Consider the following 21,189-nt stretch of genomic DNA (forward strand, 5'->3'; position numbering starts at 1 on the left):
AATCAGAGGTCCTGGCAATATCTGTGCGAAATAGTGTGTGCACTGTGCTTAAGGTTTAGTGTCACATTTTGCCTGCATATCTGTTTTTCTTCCTGCTTCAGACAAATAGCCATTTAGTCTTAAAGGGACCTTTTCTGTTACTTGCTATGTCTTAGGAGGTTTGTGGTTCGAAGTGCTTATTCTGTGTACATCACATATTATATGGCAATTGCCCCCCGCCCCCTTGCATCTGTGTAAGCATGTGGGATGATGGCACCTCCACTCTGCTGCACCTGTCTGTGATGTGCAGTCATAGCGCAGTACCTGTGGGGGAAAGGGCGGGAAGGGGGCGGAGAACAATGCATCCTCTGGACCTTTCAACACTCAGGAGGGTGGAAAATCAGCAGCACTAACTGTAACTTAGCACTGTGCTGGCACTATCCAGCCTGCTGGCTGCCCACACAGATCTGCCATTGCACCACGGTATTGACCAGCATCTTTCAGCACAGACTCCAGAAAGATCTCAAATTGGAAACGCCACCGGTATTTCAAAGTAGAGTATAGGAAAACAGTCCACCTCTGTTCATTGACACAGATCCATCGATCCATTTATTCAAGAATGGAGCATGTATTCAGATACAGGAGATTTAACAAGGTTGATTTCCCAAAAGAGACAAAGTGGGGGGATGTGTTTTGTGCAACATAACAGCATACATATCCTGGCCTTGCAGAGAGTCACACCCTTTCATACCACAGGAGACCAGAGTTAAAGTGGAATCATTCAGTAATATTAAGAATAAAAGCCACTCAAGCAATTAGATAGCTATAAAATAATCTGGCCCAGAAGACTTGTATCTGAACAATTTCATCAGCAACATGTCAAATCCTTCCCCCATCTGTATTCCCTTTGGCTGCAATTACCTTGAATTTTTGAAAATGGGTAGTTATAGTATTAAAATAGATATCAGTTTAGGGTTTAGTGTATGCATGCAGGCGGCTTTTCTTGTTCTTGGACTACAATAGTGGAAAATTAGGAGCATTCCTACCTAAGTACAGTACTGACATCTGTCCAGCCAGGGTAGCTGACTGTGAGAGAACAGATTGCTTAACCATGTTGATTCTTCTGGAATTTTACAGGACAATTTGATCTCTTTAGCATAGCTAATATATAATAGTTTTCTTTCTTTCTTTGGAAACTATTTGTACAGAAGCTCTAGACTCTGAATATTTGTCTTGTGGGCAGTAGACTTTACAGGCAAACTGGATGGCGCTGCAGCCAGGCAGTCTGGGGAATTTTCCTCCTGACCTGCACCATTGTAACTGAAAGCAGAATTTGCCATCTCTCTGTCTCCCCTGTTGTCACTTACGTCAGCTGCCACAGTTAACTGTGTAGTCGTTCATCCTTGGCAGACAGTCTTTTTCAACACTGCAGGCTGGTCTCTGGATGCTAATGCTATGGTACTAAGGGAGCATCTGGCTATATGAAATTCAAGGCATGCAGATCGTCTTGGCCAGTGTACTTAGCAGATGGGTAAGACCTTATATATTGACGATGATTAGTTTCCAAGGCAAGGGCCAAATGTTGCATAGGGAAAGAAAAGTAAATTAGGAGACTATTCTGAGGGGAAGGGCTCATTTAGAGCATTACAAAATTGTTGCCATTAATTTTCGTGTGTCTTATACAAAAGACACATCATTTCAGCTCTCGATACCGTAGACTTTGTACTTGCTTTGTAAGCCCCTTTAATGAGCTTGAAAGTGATTGTACAAATTTATGACAGTCTAACAAGCCGAAATGCCAGATTTTTGGGGTGGAAATGGGAGAGAAGTTTTTATTTTGTCCCCATTGGAATGGATTTGAGATTTTTCTTCTGCTCTCTTTTTCCATCTTGAAACTCAGCTCTATTAACTGTGCTTCTAAAGGAACACACACTCATACTTCTGTTCTGCTAGTCTTGTTACTATTCATATACATTTGGAAAGGTGAGTTTATTACAGTAGGTGATTTTAGCCCTTCATTGTGGTGCTGCCTCCAGACATTGCCATGTGGAGACTGGTGGCTGGGAGTGCCACCGAGGCTTGGAGGTGTTGCATAAAATAGGAAGCCAGGAAAGGGGAAATAGCAGGGTCTCTTGCTTCACTCCTTACGTGATGCAGCTTATTCAAGCCAGGGTATCAGTGATGAGATCTAGTACCCCGCTCCCTGAAAATGATCGTAGATGCAGCTATACATGTGTTATATTACTCACTCCGTCAATGTAAGAATACATCTAGAACACAGACTGTAGGCCATACTTACAGGGTGGGGCCTCTATCCTGGGAAGTAGTGACACCGAAAAAGAGTGGTAGATAATGACAGAGAATGAGTGGACTGTTAGCTCCCAGTGCGATGCTGTGGCCAGAAGGGCTAACGTGATTCTTGGATATGTGAATGGGGGACCTCGAGCGTAGAGGTTATTTGACCATAGTATTTGGCACTGGTGCCTCCATTGCTGGAATACTGCATCTAGTTCTGGTGTCAACAATTCAAGAAGGCTGTTGATAAATTGAGGAGGGTTCAGAAAATATCCACAAGAATGACTGAAGGATTAGAAAACCTGTCATATAGACTCCAGGAGCTCAATCCATTAATTTAGCAAAGAGAAAGTTAAAGGGAGACTTTGTAGGAAACAAATATTTGATAATAGGCTCTTCAATCTATTAGACAAAGGTTTAACACTGTCAATAGAAGTTGAGACTAGACAAATTTAAACTGGAAATAAAGTGGACGTTTTTTAACAGTGAGTGTAATTAACCATTGGAGCAAATTACCAGGGGTCGGGGTGAATTCTCTGTCACTGGCAGTTCTTAAATCAAGATTGGATTGTTTTTAAAGGACATGCACTTGTTCAAAAGGAATTATTTTGGGGACGTTCTCTGGCCTGGGTTATACAGAAGGTCAGACTAGGTGATCACAATCTGGTCTTGGGATCCATCGGTGCTTGTTTTTTTCAGAGTTCATTAGAACTCAAATATAAAAATTATAAAAGAAAATAAGCTGCTTCACAAACTTCTCCATGAACGTTTAAAATTGTTTTGACCAAGACTATTTTTCATTAAACTATAATGGGTAGAATCACTTTGGGCTGAAAGACAGATCTGAGTTCCCTTGCATGTTCTTAGCCTGGGCTTCTATAAATTCACCATTTTTGAGAGTCTAATAATTTTTTTTTAATTTTGGAAGCTATAAGCGACTCCTACTTTGTTTCTAAAAGTTTTTTTTTCCTTTAAAATATCAGGCCAGCAAAGAGCTCCAGTTCCTTACAGGATAATGATAGGGCATGGAACTGAATTTTGAAATCGTGTTATGCTTCTCACTCCTATAAAACAGCCTTATGCCATGTAAGCAACAGACACATAGTCCTGTAGAGTCTGTTGTGATTCAATACCAGCACAAGAGCCAGCATACAATAAAAATCCAGCATCTCTAACCACAATGCAGCTGCGATGCTAACTGTCAGCTCTGTTAGCAGTCCCACTACGCATGCTCTTTAGACCTTTTGTCCTTAGAGCACTAGTAACAGAGTGCCTGTTTTCCTCTTCTGTGCCTTTCCTATTGACACAGAGACAAGGACTGACAGCACACACTCTTAGGGACATGCTTAGTCACAAGGTGAGCACAGGCAGCTGCCATAAAAAAGTGCTAGTGTTGTTGCCATTAAAAAAGTTCATCTTTGCTAACCCTGGTCACACTGTGGGTATCTGAGCTACCAGTTATTTCCTGTTCAAAGTGTTGGAAACTGGAACTTGGGTAAATACTAACTGTACAGTGTCACGATCTTACCATGATTTTTATTTGCTTCCCAGAATAAACCTGCTCAAAGAATGCATTGTGCATTCGATTGCTGGGTTGTTTTATGTCTCTGGGATGTGGTCACTTGTGTATTACCTTGTTATATAGACCATATTACTTTGTTATATGAACTGCGTAAGATACAAGATGCTCATTTTATATTTTTATTCACCCCGTTAAAATGAAACAGTTCATTCTACCCAGAATGGCGTGTGCATTGGGGAATAGAAATAGCACAGAGAAAGTGATGACAAAGAGACTGTATGTACTTAGTTTACTTTGATACCATCTCTGCCCTGAGGTGAGAGAGTTCTATTAGTATGGGAAACAGCATAATGATATTCTTAAACTGCAGGGCTGTGTTTGTTATTCCATCGCACTTAGTGTGACGGTTACCTATTTGTTTCCATCAAAGAGGATTACAGGCGCTGTTCAATTATAAATGATACATACAAGTATTCTATCCCATTTTCGGAGGATCTTATGTACATTAGTTCGACTTCAGTGGATGCTTCATATTCAGTAAACACAATGTCTTGTCACGTTTCTATGGGCATTTTTAGGAAAATTCCCAGATAGCATTTTCTGTCTCTGTGTCATTAGCCCATTAACTGAGCTGAGTGTGCTTCTGAACAACAGTATTAGGTGTGTGTTTATGATCACACTAGAGGAGTCTTCATCTGGCTGGTCGTCTTCAGTGTTAGCCTTTCCCATCTGGAAGTAGGGGATGGGAATGAGTTCATGCTCTTGTCCCAGTACAGGAAAAAAGCTTTGCTAAGCTTTTACAGGCCATTCTTAAGTGAAGCCCAAATGAGGAGAAACAAAGATGTGCCTACATATGATCTTTATAATAACTCTGTGGCCACAAAAAAGCACCAGTCACTGTGATTTCACACAATGCACAATTAGCCTGTGGAACTCTCTGCCAAGATATCACGGAGACTGAACTTGGCAGGATTCAAAAAAGGATGAGACATTTGTAAGGATAATGGGCATATACAACGTTTCTCCAGTAAAGACATTTTGATAGAGTTGATGGTAGTGGTGTGGTGGAAGGAGTCGAATCAAGCTGGAAGGAGTCGAATACCATCTTGTTGCACAAGATAGGCGGTGGAGAAAATCTTAAGAACTACCGCCCCATATGCCAGCTCTCTCATATCTACAAGCTCTTTACAAAGGTGATAATGAACTGACTCTCAGAGTCTGAGTGAACAACAGCCGAGAGAGCAGGCAGGGTTTCGAAGAAATGTTAACATGATCGACCATATATTTACCCTTAGCCAGCTCCTAGAAAGAGCGAGGGAATACAAACTCCCACTGTGCATTGCTTTCGTCGACTGTGAAAAGGCCTTTGATAGCGTCGAGTTTAACACGCTATTAAAGGCGCTCAGAGAGCAGAGCATTAACCCTCAGTACATCAGTTTGTTGAAGGAAGCGAATACTGGATGTACAGCATACATTACTCTCCTCGAAACTCCCCTCTGCATCCCAGTCAAGAAAGATGTAAAGCAAGGAGATACGATTTCACTGAAACTATTCAGAGCCTGCCTTGAAATGGTTATGAACAAGATCAGTTGGAGGAGTGGTGTCAACATAAATGGAGAACTATTATCTCATGTCAGATTCGCGGACAACATTGTACTAAGTGCCGAAAGCACCAACCAACTACAGAACATGCTACGAAGAGTCAACAAGAAAAGCAGTCAGGTCGGCCTGAGAATGAACCGCTGCAAAAAGAAATACATACGATCAGAAGTCTTACTAAAAGCCCGAATAAAGGTAACTGGAGAAGAAGTGGAACAGTATATATATTTGGGCCAAGAAGTTAATATGCACCAAGATTTGAACGGAGAACTCTCGCGAAGGATTCAGACAGGATGGTGTGCATTTAATTCCGTTGAGGATGTCCTCAAAGGAAAAAACAGCAAGGTCACACGTACAAATATCTTTAATTCAACAGTGCTACTAGCCATGCTGTATGGCAGTGAAACATGGGCACTGATGAAGAGAGAAGAGCAGCGGCTGTTGGTAGCTGGAAGGGCAATGAAACGAGCTATGTTGGGAATTTCCCTTCTGGATCGCATCCCAAATGAAATGATCAGAGAACGCAGTGGTGTGAAAGATATTGTCGTGGAAAGCAGATATAACAAGATGTGATGGGCGGCCCACACATGGCTCACGGACAATAGATGGACCACAGTCATTGCTGAGTGGTACCCGCGAAAACAGAAAAGACCACCCGGTCAGCCTCCAAAAAGATGGGAAGATGACATTGTTAAATGTCTTGGACGAACGTGGAGAAGAAAGGCAAGGGTGCGAGAAGAATGGTGGATGTGTTGTGATCGGTGTAGTCGTAATGACAGCTGAAGATCAATTGATCCAGGTGATAAACTCATATGCTTCAAGGCATAAGTCCCGCTCTAATTAATGGGGGTCAGGAAGAAACTTTCGCTGTGGGGAGATTATCCCACAGCTGCCTTATCCACTCTTCTGTTTAAGCATTCAGTGTGGGCCACTGTCAGAGACAGCATACTGGAATAAATGGATCCCTGATCTCATCCAGTATGGCAGTTCCTATGTTTCTGTGCCAGGTAAAAGAGAGACATATAACACTTGGGCTAGAACCCAGCACTTTGGGTTTCAGAAGCACAATTTGCTACCAAAGGGAATTAAAATAGAGCAAACTTGAGAATTATTCCTTTTTTTTTTTTTTTAAAGAAAGAAATTTGAAAACTTGAGTTTTTCTTCTAAAGGTTTGAACCATTACAGAAAATGGCTATTGGGCTTAGGAGCTGCAAAACAAGTCTTGAATTACCTCTGGCGTGAGCCCCATTGCTGGAAAGGCGCTATTGCACTGTGCGTTGCTGATTCCATGCACTGCTCCCAAACAGTTACTCATCCTGCCTTTGATTTTAGGCCAGCTCTGAACCAGGCAGAAAAAGAATGTTTCTCCTAATGATTTTACAGTTTTTTAAACACATTTAATCTTCAAAAAGCACCAAATATCCCAATGGGAAATGAGATAACTCTGATTTTTATTTTGTTTTGATGAGGCCTCTTCACCTGTGGAAAAAGCCAACTAGTAATTACGTATAGCTTTGTCCACAGCGTGCAAAACCAAGCCGCAATAGTGGTGAGATGTGGAGAAAATGGAGTGCAGCATTAGCAAGAGGAAAGCAAAACTTTTGCATGGAAAAATAAAAACGTCTCCCAAAGAGCACTGAACTGAAACCTGATCTCCCTAAATGGTATCCATTTGTACACAAGTTTTTAAAGAGACAAGACACCCTGCATTATACAGATGAACAGAAAATGTGATTACAGATGCACCAATACTTTTTTCCCTGAACAGAGCCGGAATCCCCATTTAATTTTATTGCAGAGCATCACACATTTTCAGAAGATGCTTTCAAAATGCTTACTTAGCTGGATCTGTAATAGGTGCTGTACCTCAGCTGATTAAAGGGACACTGTCAAGGTTGGTAGGGTCTAAAAATTGATCTACTTTGACGGAAAATCCCATCTGGAAGGTTTTTACCTTCAGGATTCTTTCCATCTCTTTCCTCTTCTCAAACGAATTGCAGCTGTCACCAGAAATAAAAACAAAGCAAACAAAATAAAAGTCTGCACAGTTTACAGTGAAACTCCCTCCCAGATAGTAAAGCAATGCCCAAGTCCAGGGTCAGGCACCTCTGTTTTCTTTGAGTCACAAACTAAATCACTAGTTTTACCTTTATTTAAAAAAATGTGATTTTAATGGCAGCAGTGATGGGTTTGGAGAAATCTAAATAGATAGGAAGGACCCAGTAGCATACCCCTCCCTGCACAATCCTGTATTTTTAAACTGTTTACTTGCTTATTGGCCAGAAGCAGTGCAAAATCTACAGGCCTGACTTGTGACTGTTGAATACTCACAACTTGCTGCACTCAGTGCTAGACTTGCCTTGAGTTCTTCTGCCAATGTTTGTGATTTTAACGTCGATATTTTCTTATTTTTAAAAACGTTTTTCACCTTTTTATTGTGTAAAAGACTCCCACAAACAGGGACGACTATTCAAGAGACTTATCTCTAACGTGCCTTCCCCCTACCATACTATCTGAGAGCCACACAATCTTAAAATTCTCCTCACAACACTCTGGATGGTAGGGCCTTGCTATCGCCCCCATTTTACAGATGGGGAATTGAGGCACAGAGAGACTAAGTGAATTGCCCAAGGCCTTGAAGGAAGACTGTGTCAAAGGAGGAATGAACCTGCGTCTCCCAGATGCCAGGGTAGTGCTGTAACCACTGGGTCATCCTTCCTTTCTCACTCTGGGAGGAAACAGGGAAAACTTTAAACACCACACTTGTGTCTGAGAATACTTTAGTTACCACTATTATAAGACGCACCTGAGATTATTAGAATTGGAAGAGTATGGAGAAGTAGTACTTCCTTGTTTTTGGTTTTTGTTTGTTATGTTTGTTTGTTTCTATATACTTTGTCCGTCTGCTGTTGCTTTTTAGCATCTGGTATCATTTTGTGCATTCTCGGTGTGTCCTCTTGAGTTGCTTTCTCCTTTTCTTAATGTAGGTCTCACACAGCAGCTATAAGAAAAACACTTCTTTAAAAATACAGCAACATGAATATTAAAGCCAAATAATCTGACAGAGGTAATCGGGGGCATGCCTGATACTGTTTTTAAGTCATGGAATTGTTGAGTCTCTTTAGCGCTGTCCCTTTAAAGGTGGAGTGAGCTAACCCATCAATGCAAATGCAGTAGTGAATGTTCTTTGACCACTAGATTAAATAACATCCATTAATTGTAGAAATGGATTAAACAACGGCTAGGTAGCTAAATAGCAGCAAGGTGGGCAGCAACAGGGAAGCCATGAAGTGGCAGGAGTGGTTAAAGCTGACAGTTAATTAAATGGCAGATAAAATGCAGAGCAAGTGGGGATTTGTGGAACTTTCAACTGTGGCTCAGAGGGGCGAGAGTCATTCAAACTTTCCCAAGGTGTCTGGCCCTGCGCTGCCGTGGAGTGACTGCTGTGGTGCACCTGCCCTGTAACAAAGGCTGGCTTACAAGTCAGACTGTTTAAAAAACGAAAGGGCTACATGTCTGTCAGCTTGTAGCGGGTTGAGGGACGGGGCTATGAGGGCCAGCCATGTTCCGATGCTGCCCAGGGCCGGCTGCTGACGACTGTCCATCTTCTCTTGATAGGGAGCTGCTATTGAGCAATCTCCCAGCATCTCGATGGTGCTGGAATTGGCAAACGGGTGGTCAGTGTAGCCCAAACAAGGTGGTGATGAGCTGAAGCAGGCCTCTCCCTACTAGTCCTGCTGCTGCAGCTGTCGCCATCCTTCCTAGGCAGTCTTAAGTGTTGCATGAACGGAGTCAACTTCAGCTGGGTTTAGTGCACAAGGTTGTGTGTGCCGTTGTGACAGACTGATAATTTCCTGCAATATCCTGCAAAACTGGACAGTCTCTACGGAAAAGGATAAATGGACACACATCAGATATCAGGAATGGCAATATACAAAAACCTGTAGGAGAGCACTTCAACCTCCCTGGCCACACTATAGCAGACTTTAAGGTGGCCATCCTGCAGCAAAAAAACTTCAGGACCAGATTTCAAAGAGAAACTGCTGAGCTTCAGTTCATCTGCAAATTTGACACCATCAGCTCAGGATTAAACAAAGACTGTGAATGGCTTGCCAACTACAAAACCAGTTTCTCCTCCCTTGGTTTTCACACCTCAGCTGCTAGAAGAGGGCCTCATCCTTCCTGATTGAACTAATCTCATTATCGCTAGCTTGCTTGCATATATATATGTACCTGGCCCTGGAAATTTCCACTACATGCATCTGACGAAGTGGGTATTCACCCACGAAAGCTCATGCTCCAAAACATCTGTTAGTCTATAAGGTGCCACAGGATTCTTTGCCCCTCTCTAAAGAGGAAGCAAGCAGGTGTCCTTTGGTGATCTGTCTTTGCTGGGAATGACATAGTGAAGGCAGGGAACTGTGCCTGAAAATGCTGTGATCAGAAGGGAAAGACACGAGTCTCCACCCAGACAGGCAATGGCTGCGGAGCTAAAGTAGAGAGTGGTGCCCTGATTGGATCACTCAGGGGAAATACCGATGCAGTTGCCCTGAACTACCACATTACTCATCAGGTAATCACAGTGGTTTGAGTTGTGTGAGTATGAAGCAACTGAGAAGGTTGTATTGTGTGAGCATGAATTTCTTAATATATGCACGTGGTTAAACTAACCTGGTTTGCTTCTTTCATGAGGTCACAGCTTTGGGGTTATTGTTCTGGTGGCAGGACTTGGAATGACTTTGGTGGGCAGTAGAATTAGGGCAGCTGGGTCTCTCAACCCCACAAATGTTGGACAAGGAGGTAGTGCATTTTCCTGTGAATTAGGAGTTACCCCAGCTTTACCAAAGAGGGTTGATTTGCATAGAGACCCTGAACTCTCTGATAGCGTTCACAGTTTGTTCAGTGCAGGGTGTATCTAGCCCTTGGGAAACTGCAGGCCCAGAGTGGGTTGTGTGGACAGTTAAACTATTCTGTATTTGAACATCAAAAGCTGACAGCACGGGTTGGCCATTGCCTCCTCCACCTGAACTGCTGCTAGCATAGGTTGAGGTTGCCTTTCTGTTGTTCCCACCTGTACATCCATATTGAACTCCCATGGCTCCTTCCTGTGAGTGTGCTGTGGCTGAAGGCAAGGAGGCAGGTTGGCTGAGCAGGCACCAGACAACCAGGGCTGGCTGCCGCCTCCTCCTACCTGCCTTGCTCAGTTGCACTGAGAGGCCAAGTGAGGGCCAGAGGTAAAGATAGAGGGAGTGTGGGAGAGTTTTCCCCCTGTTAAAGCAGATAAAGCCCTCCCAACTCCTCTACCATTGAGTGGCTTGGGGGAGCCATGGTTCCTACATCTTTCTCACTGGCTGATGAAGTGAAGACTGACGGGACATGGAAGATCTGAGGTGGAAGGGAGTGGGGCCTGGCTAGGGAGTTACTGGGACCCCACACTTTCCTTCCACAGATGAAACAACAGCACTACATGAGGGAAGAAGAGCTGTCCCAGCTAGGAATCTCCGATTCTGGATTACTTTTCTCAGCAAAAAGACCTGCGCTCTCACCCTTCTCCAGCCCTACCTGCTGGCTCCCCATCTTTTCCAATGGGAATAGAGAAGGAAACCCCACCCACCAGGTAGCGCCCTGATAACTTAGCACACATTATCCAGATATTACACACAGTCACCTTTTGAAATGCCACAATCTCCTGAAGTTCAGGAGAATAGAAATTCAGCTGAAAAAATGGATTTTTCTGAAACTATTAGCAAATTTGGGTTGACCTTAACTAAGGGATCATCTACATTACCCACAGGATTGATGGGCAGCGATCGATCCAGCATGGGTCGATTTATTTCGTCTAGTCTAGATGCGATAAATCGACCACCGAGCGCTCTCCCGTCGACTCTGGTACTTCACCAGTGTGAGAGGCACAGGCGGAGTCGACGGGAGAGCTTGAGCTGTCGACTCAACACAGTGAAAACACCGCGGTGAGTAGATCTAAGTACGTCGACTTCAGCTACGTTATTCACATAGTGTAGACCAGGCCTTATACTTTCAGCTGGAAAACACCTGATTTTTGACTTTTTCATTTCAAAATGGCTTTTGTTTTTAAATTTGGCCATGTGGGGGCAAAAAAGGATGAAAAACATCAGAAAACAACTAAAATGAAAAACTCGGCAAAAGATTTCAGTCAACCAAAACATTTCAGTCAATTCAAAATGAAATTGTTCTGAAGTTTTCAATTCGATTAAACTTTTCAAAAAATGGTTTTCAGTTCTAATCAAAACAGATTCCCTCTTCACTCCCCTAGTTTGGCCCCCAAAACAAAATATCCAATATATATGCTCGTCTCTAGGGGAGAGCAGTAACTTATATACTCGTTCAAAAATAATCAACACCTCTCAAATTTTAAATATCCAGTATTGGCAAAAAAACAGTTTGTGACCAAGTACATGCCACAATTTATTTTCAAAAATTAAATTGACAAATAACTTTAAACAAAGAATGTGTTAGTGTAATATGTAAGCTATTCTACAGGCACCCAATGGATAGGGGAAAAGGCAAAATTTCTCATGTTATTGATTGCTAATTATTTGCTTAGCTCTGTTGCAAACAAATGACAGAAATAGGAGCATACGAACGGCCATATAGGGTCAGACCAAAGGTCCATCTAGCACAGTATCCAGTCTTCTGACAGTGGCCAATGCCAGGTGCCCCAGAGGTAATGAACAGAACAGATAATCATCAAGTGATCCATCCTCCATTGCCCATTCCCAGCTTCTGGCAAACAGAGGCTAGGGACACCATCCTTGCCCATCCTGGCTAATAGCCATTGATGGACCTAAACTCCATGAATTTATCTAGTTCTTTTTTGAACCCTGTTATAGTCTTGGCCTTCACAGCACCCTCTGGCAAGGAGTTCCACAGATTGACTATGCATTGTATCAAGAAATACTTCCTTTTGTTTTAAACCTGCTGCCTATTAGTTTCTTTTGGTGACCCCTAGTTCTTGTGTTATGAAAAGGAGTAAATAGCACTTTTACTTTCTCTACACCTGTCATGATTTTATAGACTTCAGTCATGTCCCTATTTAGTCGTCTCTTTTTCAAACTGAAAAATCCCAATCTTATTAATATGGAAGATGTTCCATACCCCTAATAATTTTTGTTGCCCTTTTCTGAACCCTTTTTGAGATGGGGCGACCACATCTGCATAAAGTATTCAAGATATGGGCATACCATGGGTTTATATAGAGGCAATATATTTTCTATCTTATTTCCTATTCCCAACATTCTGTTAGCTTTGTTGACTGCCACTGCACATTGAGTGGATGTTTTCAGAGAACTATCCACAGTGACTCCAAGATCTCTTTCTTGAGTCATGACAGCAATTTAGATCCCATCATTTTATATGTATAATTAGGATTATGTTTTCCAATGTGCATTACTTTGCATTCATCATGATTGAATTTCATCTGCCATTTTGTTGCCCAGTTACCCAGTTTTGAGAGATCTTTTTGTAGCTCTTTGCAGTTTGCCTGGGACTTAAGTATCTTGAGTAGTTTTGTATCATCTGCAAATTTTGCCACCTCAACTCACCGCCCTTTTTCCAGGTCATTTATGCATATGTTGATTACGTCTTTCCATTTTGAAAACTGACCATTCAAAATTACCTTTTGTTTCCTATCTTTTAACCAGTTACTGATCCATGAAAGGACCTTCCCTCTTAGCCCATGACAGCTTACTTTACGTAAGAGCCTTTGGTAGGCACCTTTTCAAAGGCTTTCTGAAAATCTAAGTACACTATACAGGCAAGTTTTATCTTAGGCGGGGGTTCTGTTCTGCGGTTATCGCGTAAAGAGAAAACCGTATATAGTCAAAATTATATCCCCAAGCCCTTTAAATCCCACCCGCAGCTCCGGCGGCGGGGCCGGGGGGGCATTTAAAGGGCTCCACCGGGCTCCCCGCTGCCCCTTAAATGTCCCCCCAGCCCGGCTGCCGGAGCTGTGGGCGGGGTTTAAAGGGCTCCACCGGGCTTCCCGCCATGGTGGGGATCCTGGTAGAGCCCTTTAAATGCTGGCCCCGGCCCCGCTGCTGGAGCTGCAGGCGAGATTTAAAGGGCTCCGCCGGGCTTCCTGCTGCAGCATGGAGCCCTTTAAATGCCCCCTCCCCCGGCCCAGCCACTGGAGCTGCGGGCGGGATTTAAAGGGCTCCACCCGGCTTCCCACCGTGGTGAGGAGCCCAGAGGAGCCCTTTAAATCCCACCTGCAACTTTGGCAGCTGGGCTGGGGCTGGCATTTAAAGGGCCTGGAGCTCCATGGTGGCTGAAGCCTCAGGCCCTTTAGTTTGCCACAGGGGCTACCAGCCACCTCTGCAGCTGGGAGCCCCCTGGGTGATTTAAAGGCCCTGGGTCTCCCAGCCACAGCTGGTGCCCCAGGACCTTTAAACCTTGAGGCCACGCCCTCCTACTTGAGGCCATGCCCCCCCGACTCTGGCCGTACGCGTAAAGTTGAAATCGCGCATGTTAATTGCTCATAAGTGGCAAGAGACCTGTATCCACTGGATCTCCCTTGTCCGCATGCTTGTTGACCTCCTCAAAGTATTCTAGTAGATTGGTGAGGCATGATTTCCCTTTACAGTAAGGGAATGAGTCATTTCTTGGTGACTTATTACTCTTTAGTTTATCAATTTGTTCCAAAATCTCCTGTAATGACACCTCAATCTGGAACAGTTCCTCAAATTTGTTACCTAAAAAGAATGGCTCAGCTTTGGGAATCTCCCTCACATCCTCCACTGTGAAGACCAAAGCAAAGGATTCATTTAGTTTCTCCACAATGGCCTTATCATCCTTGAGTGCTCCTTTAGCATCTTGATTGTCCACTGGTTGTGTAGCAGGCTTCCTGCTTCTGATGTACTTACAGTTTTTGTTGCTATTACTTTTTGAGTCTTTGGCTAGCTATTCTTCAAATTCTTTTTTGGCCTTCCTAATTATATTTTTACACTTCATTTGCCAGAGTGTATGCTCCTTTCTATTTCCCTCACTAGGATTTATCTTCCACTTTTTAAAGGATGCCTTTTTGCCTCTCACTGCTTCTTTTACTTTATTGTTTAGCCACGGTGGCACTTTTTTGGTTCTCTTATTATGGTTTTTTAATTTGGGGTATACATTTAAGTTGAGCTTCTATTATGTTGTCTTTCCCATTCAGCTTGCAGAGATTTTACTTTTGGCACTGTACCTTTTAATTTCTGTTTAACTAATCTCCTTGTTTTTGTGTAGTTTCCCTTTCTGAAATTAAATGCTACAGTGTTGGGCTGCTGCAGTGTTTTTCCTGCCACAAAGATGTTAAATTTAATTATATTATGGTCTCTATTACCAAGTAGTCCAGCTATATTCACCTCTTGGACCAGATCCTGTGCTCCACTTAGGACTAAATCAAGAATTGCCTCTCTTGTGGGTTCCAGGACTAGCTGCTCCAAGAAGCAGTCATTTAAGGTGTCAAGAAACTTTATCTCTGTATCCCGTCGTGCGGTGAGATGTACCCAGTCTATATGGGGATACCTGAAATCTCCCAATATTACTGAGTTTTTAATTTTAGTAGCCTCTCTAATCTCTGTGAGCATTTCACAGTCACTGTCACCATCCTGGTCAGGTGGTCAGTAATATAGCCCTACAGCTATATTCTTATTTTTCAAGCATGCAATTACTATCCATAGAGATTCTGTGGTACAATTTGGTTCATTTAAGATTTTTACTTCATTTGATTCTACACTTTCTTTCACATATGGCGCCACTCCCCACCAGCCCAACCTGTTCTGTTCTCCTGATATATTTTGTACCCTAGTATTACTATGTCCCATTGATTATCCTCATTCCACCAAGTTTTTATGATATCTACTTTAACAATATTCTCATTTAATATGAAGCACTCTAGTTCACCCATCTTATTATTTAGACTTCTAGTATTGGTATATAAGCACTTTAAAAACTTGTCACTTTTTAGCTGTCTGCTATTACATGATGTAGTTGAATGGGACTCTTTTTTTCATTTGACAGTTTCTGATCAGATCCTACCTGTATTTTATCATTTTCCATCGTGGAGCCTTAATTTGGAAGGTTTGAACTTAAGGTAGGGAAGGAAGGTTTAATGTCCCCGTGTCTGCTGGTTTTACTCCCCTCTCTGGATCGTGGCTAGATCATTTCTGCTGAGGATGTGGTTTATCTCTGCGCAGAAGAATATTATGGACATTTTTGCCTCAGGAGCACAGGGTTGCATTATCAAATTTCAGAAGCTATTGTCTGGACTCTGCCTGATGTGATCTTTATCCCTCCCTCTTCCAAAGGGCCTTTTAAACAGGTTATTTTAAAAATATAAATAAAAAAACACTAAGGGCTAGATCCTTTTCTGGTATGAATTGATGCAGCTCTGTTGACTTCCATGAAGCCATGATGACTTGCAGCAGCTGAGGATCTGGCAATTTTTAGTGAGTAGCTGACTGTTCTTTGGTAACTTCAAACTACTATTTAGCTAAGAAACTTGTGGAGAGAAATCAGCTGTTCATTTTCAGGCTTTGCAGGGGCTTTAACATTTCTAATGTTTTAATATATTCTGAAGACTTTCTCTCTTTTGATTTAGCCTTTGTCGCATTATTTTATTATACTATATATCTTCAGCATTTGCTGAGGAGCCATTGTAAATGTGAGAACTAAGCAGCTTGCTAGATAACATCTTTTTTTCCCCTCTTTAGAAGATTAAACTGAGACTGTTCTGTCTGATGCCAGAATAGATTTAACCAATCATGTATCCTTTATATGTAGGTCAGTCAGAGGGACAATCCAGCACTGGATCCTATTATCCATGGGTTGAAGGGTGTCGTACATCATGGTAAGTAGCTACTTAAACTTTTTTTTGCTGAAAGGGTAGAGGGGCTAGAATATTGTCCTTAAGGGATCAGGTCACCCTTCAAAGGACATATTGAGATGTACATTCTTCATTCACTGATGTTTAAGGGCATTAAAGCCATTATTTGATTGGTACAGATCAGACTCATTTGTTACCTGAAAATGGGTGTGGGTTAACAGTAAACAATTTGTTTCTTTTCAATCAGTGCTTTAGAATGTGTAAGTTATAAATCAAAACTTAGTACAATATACCATTCATATTAGTACTTCAGCTTCAGTGCAGACATTTCATGCCTGCTATTTATCTTGCATTTGGTCTAAAAATACTCCTCTGAAGTTTCTATTTGTTTATAAATTATTTGTCTTTCAAATTTAGGGAGCTGATAATGAAACAGAAAATTAACTATCTGTGAAAATTAATTAAACTTTGCAGCAGATGAACATCTTTCTAATGCTGGCATAAATATAATCATTCAGCTGTTCTGATGCATATAAACCTATTATCCTTGAACTTATAGAAGGTACTGAAATAAATATTAATATATTTTATATTTTTATAACTAGTTTTACTGAGGAATTATCCTGAAACCTTATCATTAGTAATGCATCATTAGCAATGACATCAAGATTCTCCACTTCTAACGTCCCTTTGTCAAGTTTTAATATAATGATTTGTAAAGGTTTAATAATCTCATTATAATTCAAAAGACATCTGCAGAAATGCCGTTAGGTACTATAATAAATCTCTGTTCTGTCTATACTACTGCAATAAAACATCTTTGCACCTTTTCAGAGGATTGTCTTTAGACATTAGTTGGTGCCATAGAGCTTAACAAACATTTTTTTTCTCTTGACTAGAAACCTAAAACTAGTTGACAGTATTAGATTAAAACAAATAGGATTTGGGATTAATTGCTGTGCTTTCAAAGTCATTTAACATTGCAGCTGTGCACACCAATAAATCTAGTGCAAGTGAAAAATAGGGGTTAAATGATAACATACCACAAAATCCTTCATTGAGAGAATTTTCCATAGGGTTTTTGCCTTTTATAAATTGCCGTGTTCTACTGTGAAATAAAAACTACACACTGAGCTGAAATAGATGTTATTATCCAGTTCCCACTGAGTTACAAAACAGGCTGGCAAAAAAATAAAATAAAATAAAATACCAAGGATGAGTTGAGCAGTTAGGATTTTCTGGCCTTAGGTAATTTGACACTGAAGTCAAGCTGTCATTTAAGTGAACCAAAATCTTTTTTAGGTTTGTATCGTACCTGCTCTCTCTTTCAAGGCCCTCTTTCCTCTGGCAAAAGTGGATGGTGTTTAATCCATCCTATTCCTTTCCCAAAACTGCTGCTGAAAAAACTGTTAGCGTATAATGATGCTGGTGACTAGTAGGAGTACCCTGTTCCCCAAAAAATTGGTCTGGTATAATGTGACCTGGTCCCTAGCTTGTGATTCCGTAGCCACATAATGATATTCTTGGAGCTGCTTAGGCGCAGCAGAATCTGGGTGGATAAAAGATGTTTATTTTTGTTTCACTTACAATGCACAGAAGACTACTAACATTTCAAGGGGAGGAAATAGGTTGATATATTTCAATAACTGGCTTCCTTTAAAAAACGCTAAGAAAAAAATAGAGGAAAATCTTGCTTTCCTTCCTGTTTTGGCTACTTAAAGCCTTACGTTATGGTGGGAAAAAGGCTTTCTTGGAGGGAGGGGGATTTTAAAAAAATAGATGAAATACTGATAGTTTCTCTCTTTCTTTCTTTTACTATTTTGGTTCTATGTAGAGTAGTGGTACACATAACAGCTTCAGTAAGTGCTTTCATTGTTTTATTTGATATAATTTACCTAGAGCCTTATGTGGACACATTTTTATAACTGAAATAAATACAGAATCCCCAGGGATTGTATCTTAAAGGGGACCCATGTTTGTCATCAGTTATGCCCTGTTTACCTCTGATTCTCCCGTAATATGGACTCCAGCTTAGTTATATGTTAGTTAGATGGAAACTCTTATGGAGTTTGGACAGTTTGCTAGTCGGGGAGGGAGAGGAGAGAAGAGCACACCAATGAATACAAACAATACAAACGAAAGGAGATGGAAATGGGCAAAGTAAGGAACCTGAATGTCTTTGCCGTTTGTGGACTTTGGCTGCCTATCTACTGCTATCACAGTAACACCTGAGAGTATGTGTGTGCATGTACATATGTATAAGATGATAATAGAGAGTGTATGATCCTTATCTTTGGGATGGCCATGTTGCTCATGAGTTAGTTATATTCTTCCCAAGGTAGTCTTTGTACCATCTCATTGCTTACTCTACACGTGCTATGTATTAAAAATAAATCAATAAATAAAAAGTCTATTTTAGAAATGTTTCCAAAAACATTATTTAAAGTGATGGTGGTTAGTATCTTCCATATCCTTCTGCCTGTCACCCCAGATACCATGAGCTGCTCACGAACTCTACCAGTATCACCTAGTGGAGATTCTCCCACCCCCATGGGATCCAATGCCAAATTCTAGGGATCCTGAGGTATCAGTGGGGGACCAGGGCCATCTTTGTGGAGGCTCTGAGCCTGGGTTGGCTGTTTATTTTCTCCCACCTTCCCCTCCACTGAAACAACAACATTTGGCAAATAATGGTGTAAGCTAGCTAATTATCATGCTGTTTTGATAGAAAAACTCACCCAACAATAATGATGCTTCTTATGTATTTGTTTACATTATACTAGCACCTGGGTCAGGCGCTCCAATCCAGGAGGAGGACTCCATTGTGCAAGGGGCAGTACAGAAACACCATTTCATAAAAAACAATTGTGCTGTTATACCTGCCAAAACGTGTTATACAAAACCAATACATACATTTTTTCCTGGAAAGTTCTCTTAGCTGTAAGTGCCCTTCCAGGAGTGAGTGAACAGTTGAAAGCTCAGAACTACTTCCTGTAGAAGCAATTTGAGCTTGAGATTTCGTCAGGGATTTGAATTACTCACTAATTTGATGGAACATAAATAATTGTGCCCTTCACAATGTCACTGGCGTAGGAATGATGATAGAGAAATGTACACACAAAAATCAATACGAGCTTCATTGGTACTCAGAATTTGCTTTATCTTCTTTATCTCCAGGCATAATTTCCTGGAATCTCAATGTCATATTAAGTGTAATTTTACAAGAAGAAACATATAAAGTTTCTTAGCTGGAAGGAAAACTAGTGACGTGTCAAACATCTGAACAGTGTGGTGGATAAACAGTGGTTTCAGGTTTGCTTCATGTCTTCCTGCCTCATGGCACATTCGCCTCACATGCTGTGCACGATTCCAAATTCCAGGATGCTCCTTTGCAAAGCATCGCATAGGCACGATGAATGAAGAAGCAGCTTTTCCCAGAGCTGTCAGATGCCTGTTGCTGATGTTGGCACTGCTTCCAGTTTTCTGCTTTGCCAAGGATTGTCGCTCGTGCCCTCCAGAGAGGAACATGTTATTCTTGCGCCCCCTCCCTCCTTTTTTTCTTTTTAATCTGGTACAAAATATACTAAAAATACTGTTCATAGGCCTGTATCTGGTGGTGCTCATGCTAGACAGACAGGCTTCAAGAGGGGAGCCCTCTCTCCACAGATGGGACATAGCGTGAGGCAGCAGCAGTGCAAGCTGACCTGCCAACTTGTTTTCAACCTTGGCTCTTGGTCTCCTTTTTCAATGTCCATTCAGTGTCTCTGCAGAGACTGACAACAAAGGTCAGTGCCAGTTGTACCGGTCTCCACTAGGAATTGGTTGAAGTTAAATCATACGTCAAGACATCGTGGTCGTCGCTGTGACCTGGGCAACATGTGAATGATCAGTGACCCTGCCGATACATCATTCCCAGTCTACAGAACCATGCACTCTTCCACCTCCATTTTATTGTTCCCAATAAGAGTCTCTCTTTGCCCTGACTCCTGATACTGTTGTCCATGATGCAGAGGCGCAGAGGCTAGACAGTAGCTGCTCCCTCCAACGTGCCCACTCTTGGAGGTCCAAGGGACACTGATACTAGGGCTTGTATTTTGCAGCAGATTACCATTACAATCGATGATCAAGCTTTCACTTGCCTCCCTAATACTCTAACTAGAGACCTGAGGAACACCTAATGTAACGTGGAGCTATTCTACAGAAGTATTGATTTTCCACCTCACGTATTTCTGATTTTCTCTTTCTATTGTACCATTTAGTGAGACACGGTGGTGAGGTAGTATCTTTTACTAGACCAACTTCTGTTGGTGAAAGAGACAACCTTTCAAGTTACATAGAGCGCTTTCTCCTCCACTGGTGTCTGTCCTCTCAAGATATTACATCTCTTGAAGGGAATAGCTGGTGGTGTTGACTTCTTTGTTGTTCAGCATTGTCTCTCGCACATCAGGTGACCAGATGTCCTAATTTTATAAGGACAGTCCTGATAGCTGGGACTTTGTCTTATACAGGTGCCTATTACCTCCCACCCCCGTCCCAATTTTTCACCCTTGCTATCTGGTCATTCTACTCGTGCACACACACTCACCATGTGTGTCTTATTCCTTCAGTCTTACTATATGTACCACGGAAGCAAACAGATAGAAATATTAAGTTTGCAGTGTCATTTTAGCCATGTTGGTTCCAGGATATTAGAGAGAAAAGGTGAGGGTGAGGTGATATCTTTTATTGTACCAGCTTCTGTTGGAAAGCTCTGTGTAGCTGGAAAACTTGTCTCTTTCACCAACAGAAGCCGGTCCAATAAAAAAATATTGTCTCATCCATCTTACCTCTCTCAAAAAATGAAGAGGAGACAGCTCCACTCCAGACCTCAACAAATCTTGTGCCAGTGACGGTAGGCCACATTCTGCTGCTCTTTCCTGTCCTCTGTTCTGTTTGCCAAAGATTCCACAGATCA

At 41.8% G+C, this 21,189-nt stretch overlaps 1 protein-coding gene across 2 annotated transcripts in view; it reads left to right on the top strand.

Annotated features, from left to right (window-relative positions):
- PTPRG (protein tyrosine phosphatase receptor type G) overlaps positions 1–21,189 on the top strand; it is a 597,139-nt gene that overhangs the window by 429,039 nt on the left and 146,911 nt on the right. For both annotated transcript variants that reach the window (XM_050957273.1, XM_050957274.1), the window contains exon 6: positions 16,193–16,259. In XM_050957273.1, coding sequence (XP_050813230.1) covers positions 16,193–16,259 — 67 coding nt within the window. The remainder of the gene's footprint in view (positions 1–16,192; positions 16,260–21,189) is intronic.

Source organism: Gopherus flavomarginatus, chromosome 6 (assembly GCF_025201925.1).
Source record: "Gopherus flavomarginatus isolate rGopFla2 chromosome 6, rGopFla2.mat.asm, whole genome shotgun sequence".
NCBI classification, from domain to species: Eukaryota; Metazoa; Chordata; order Testudines; family Testudinidae; genus Gopherus; species Gopherus flavomarginatus.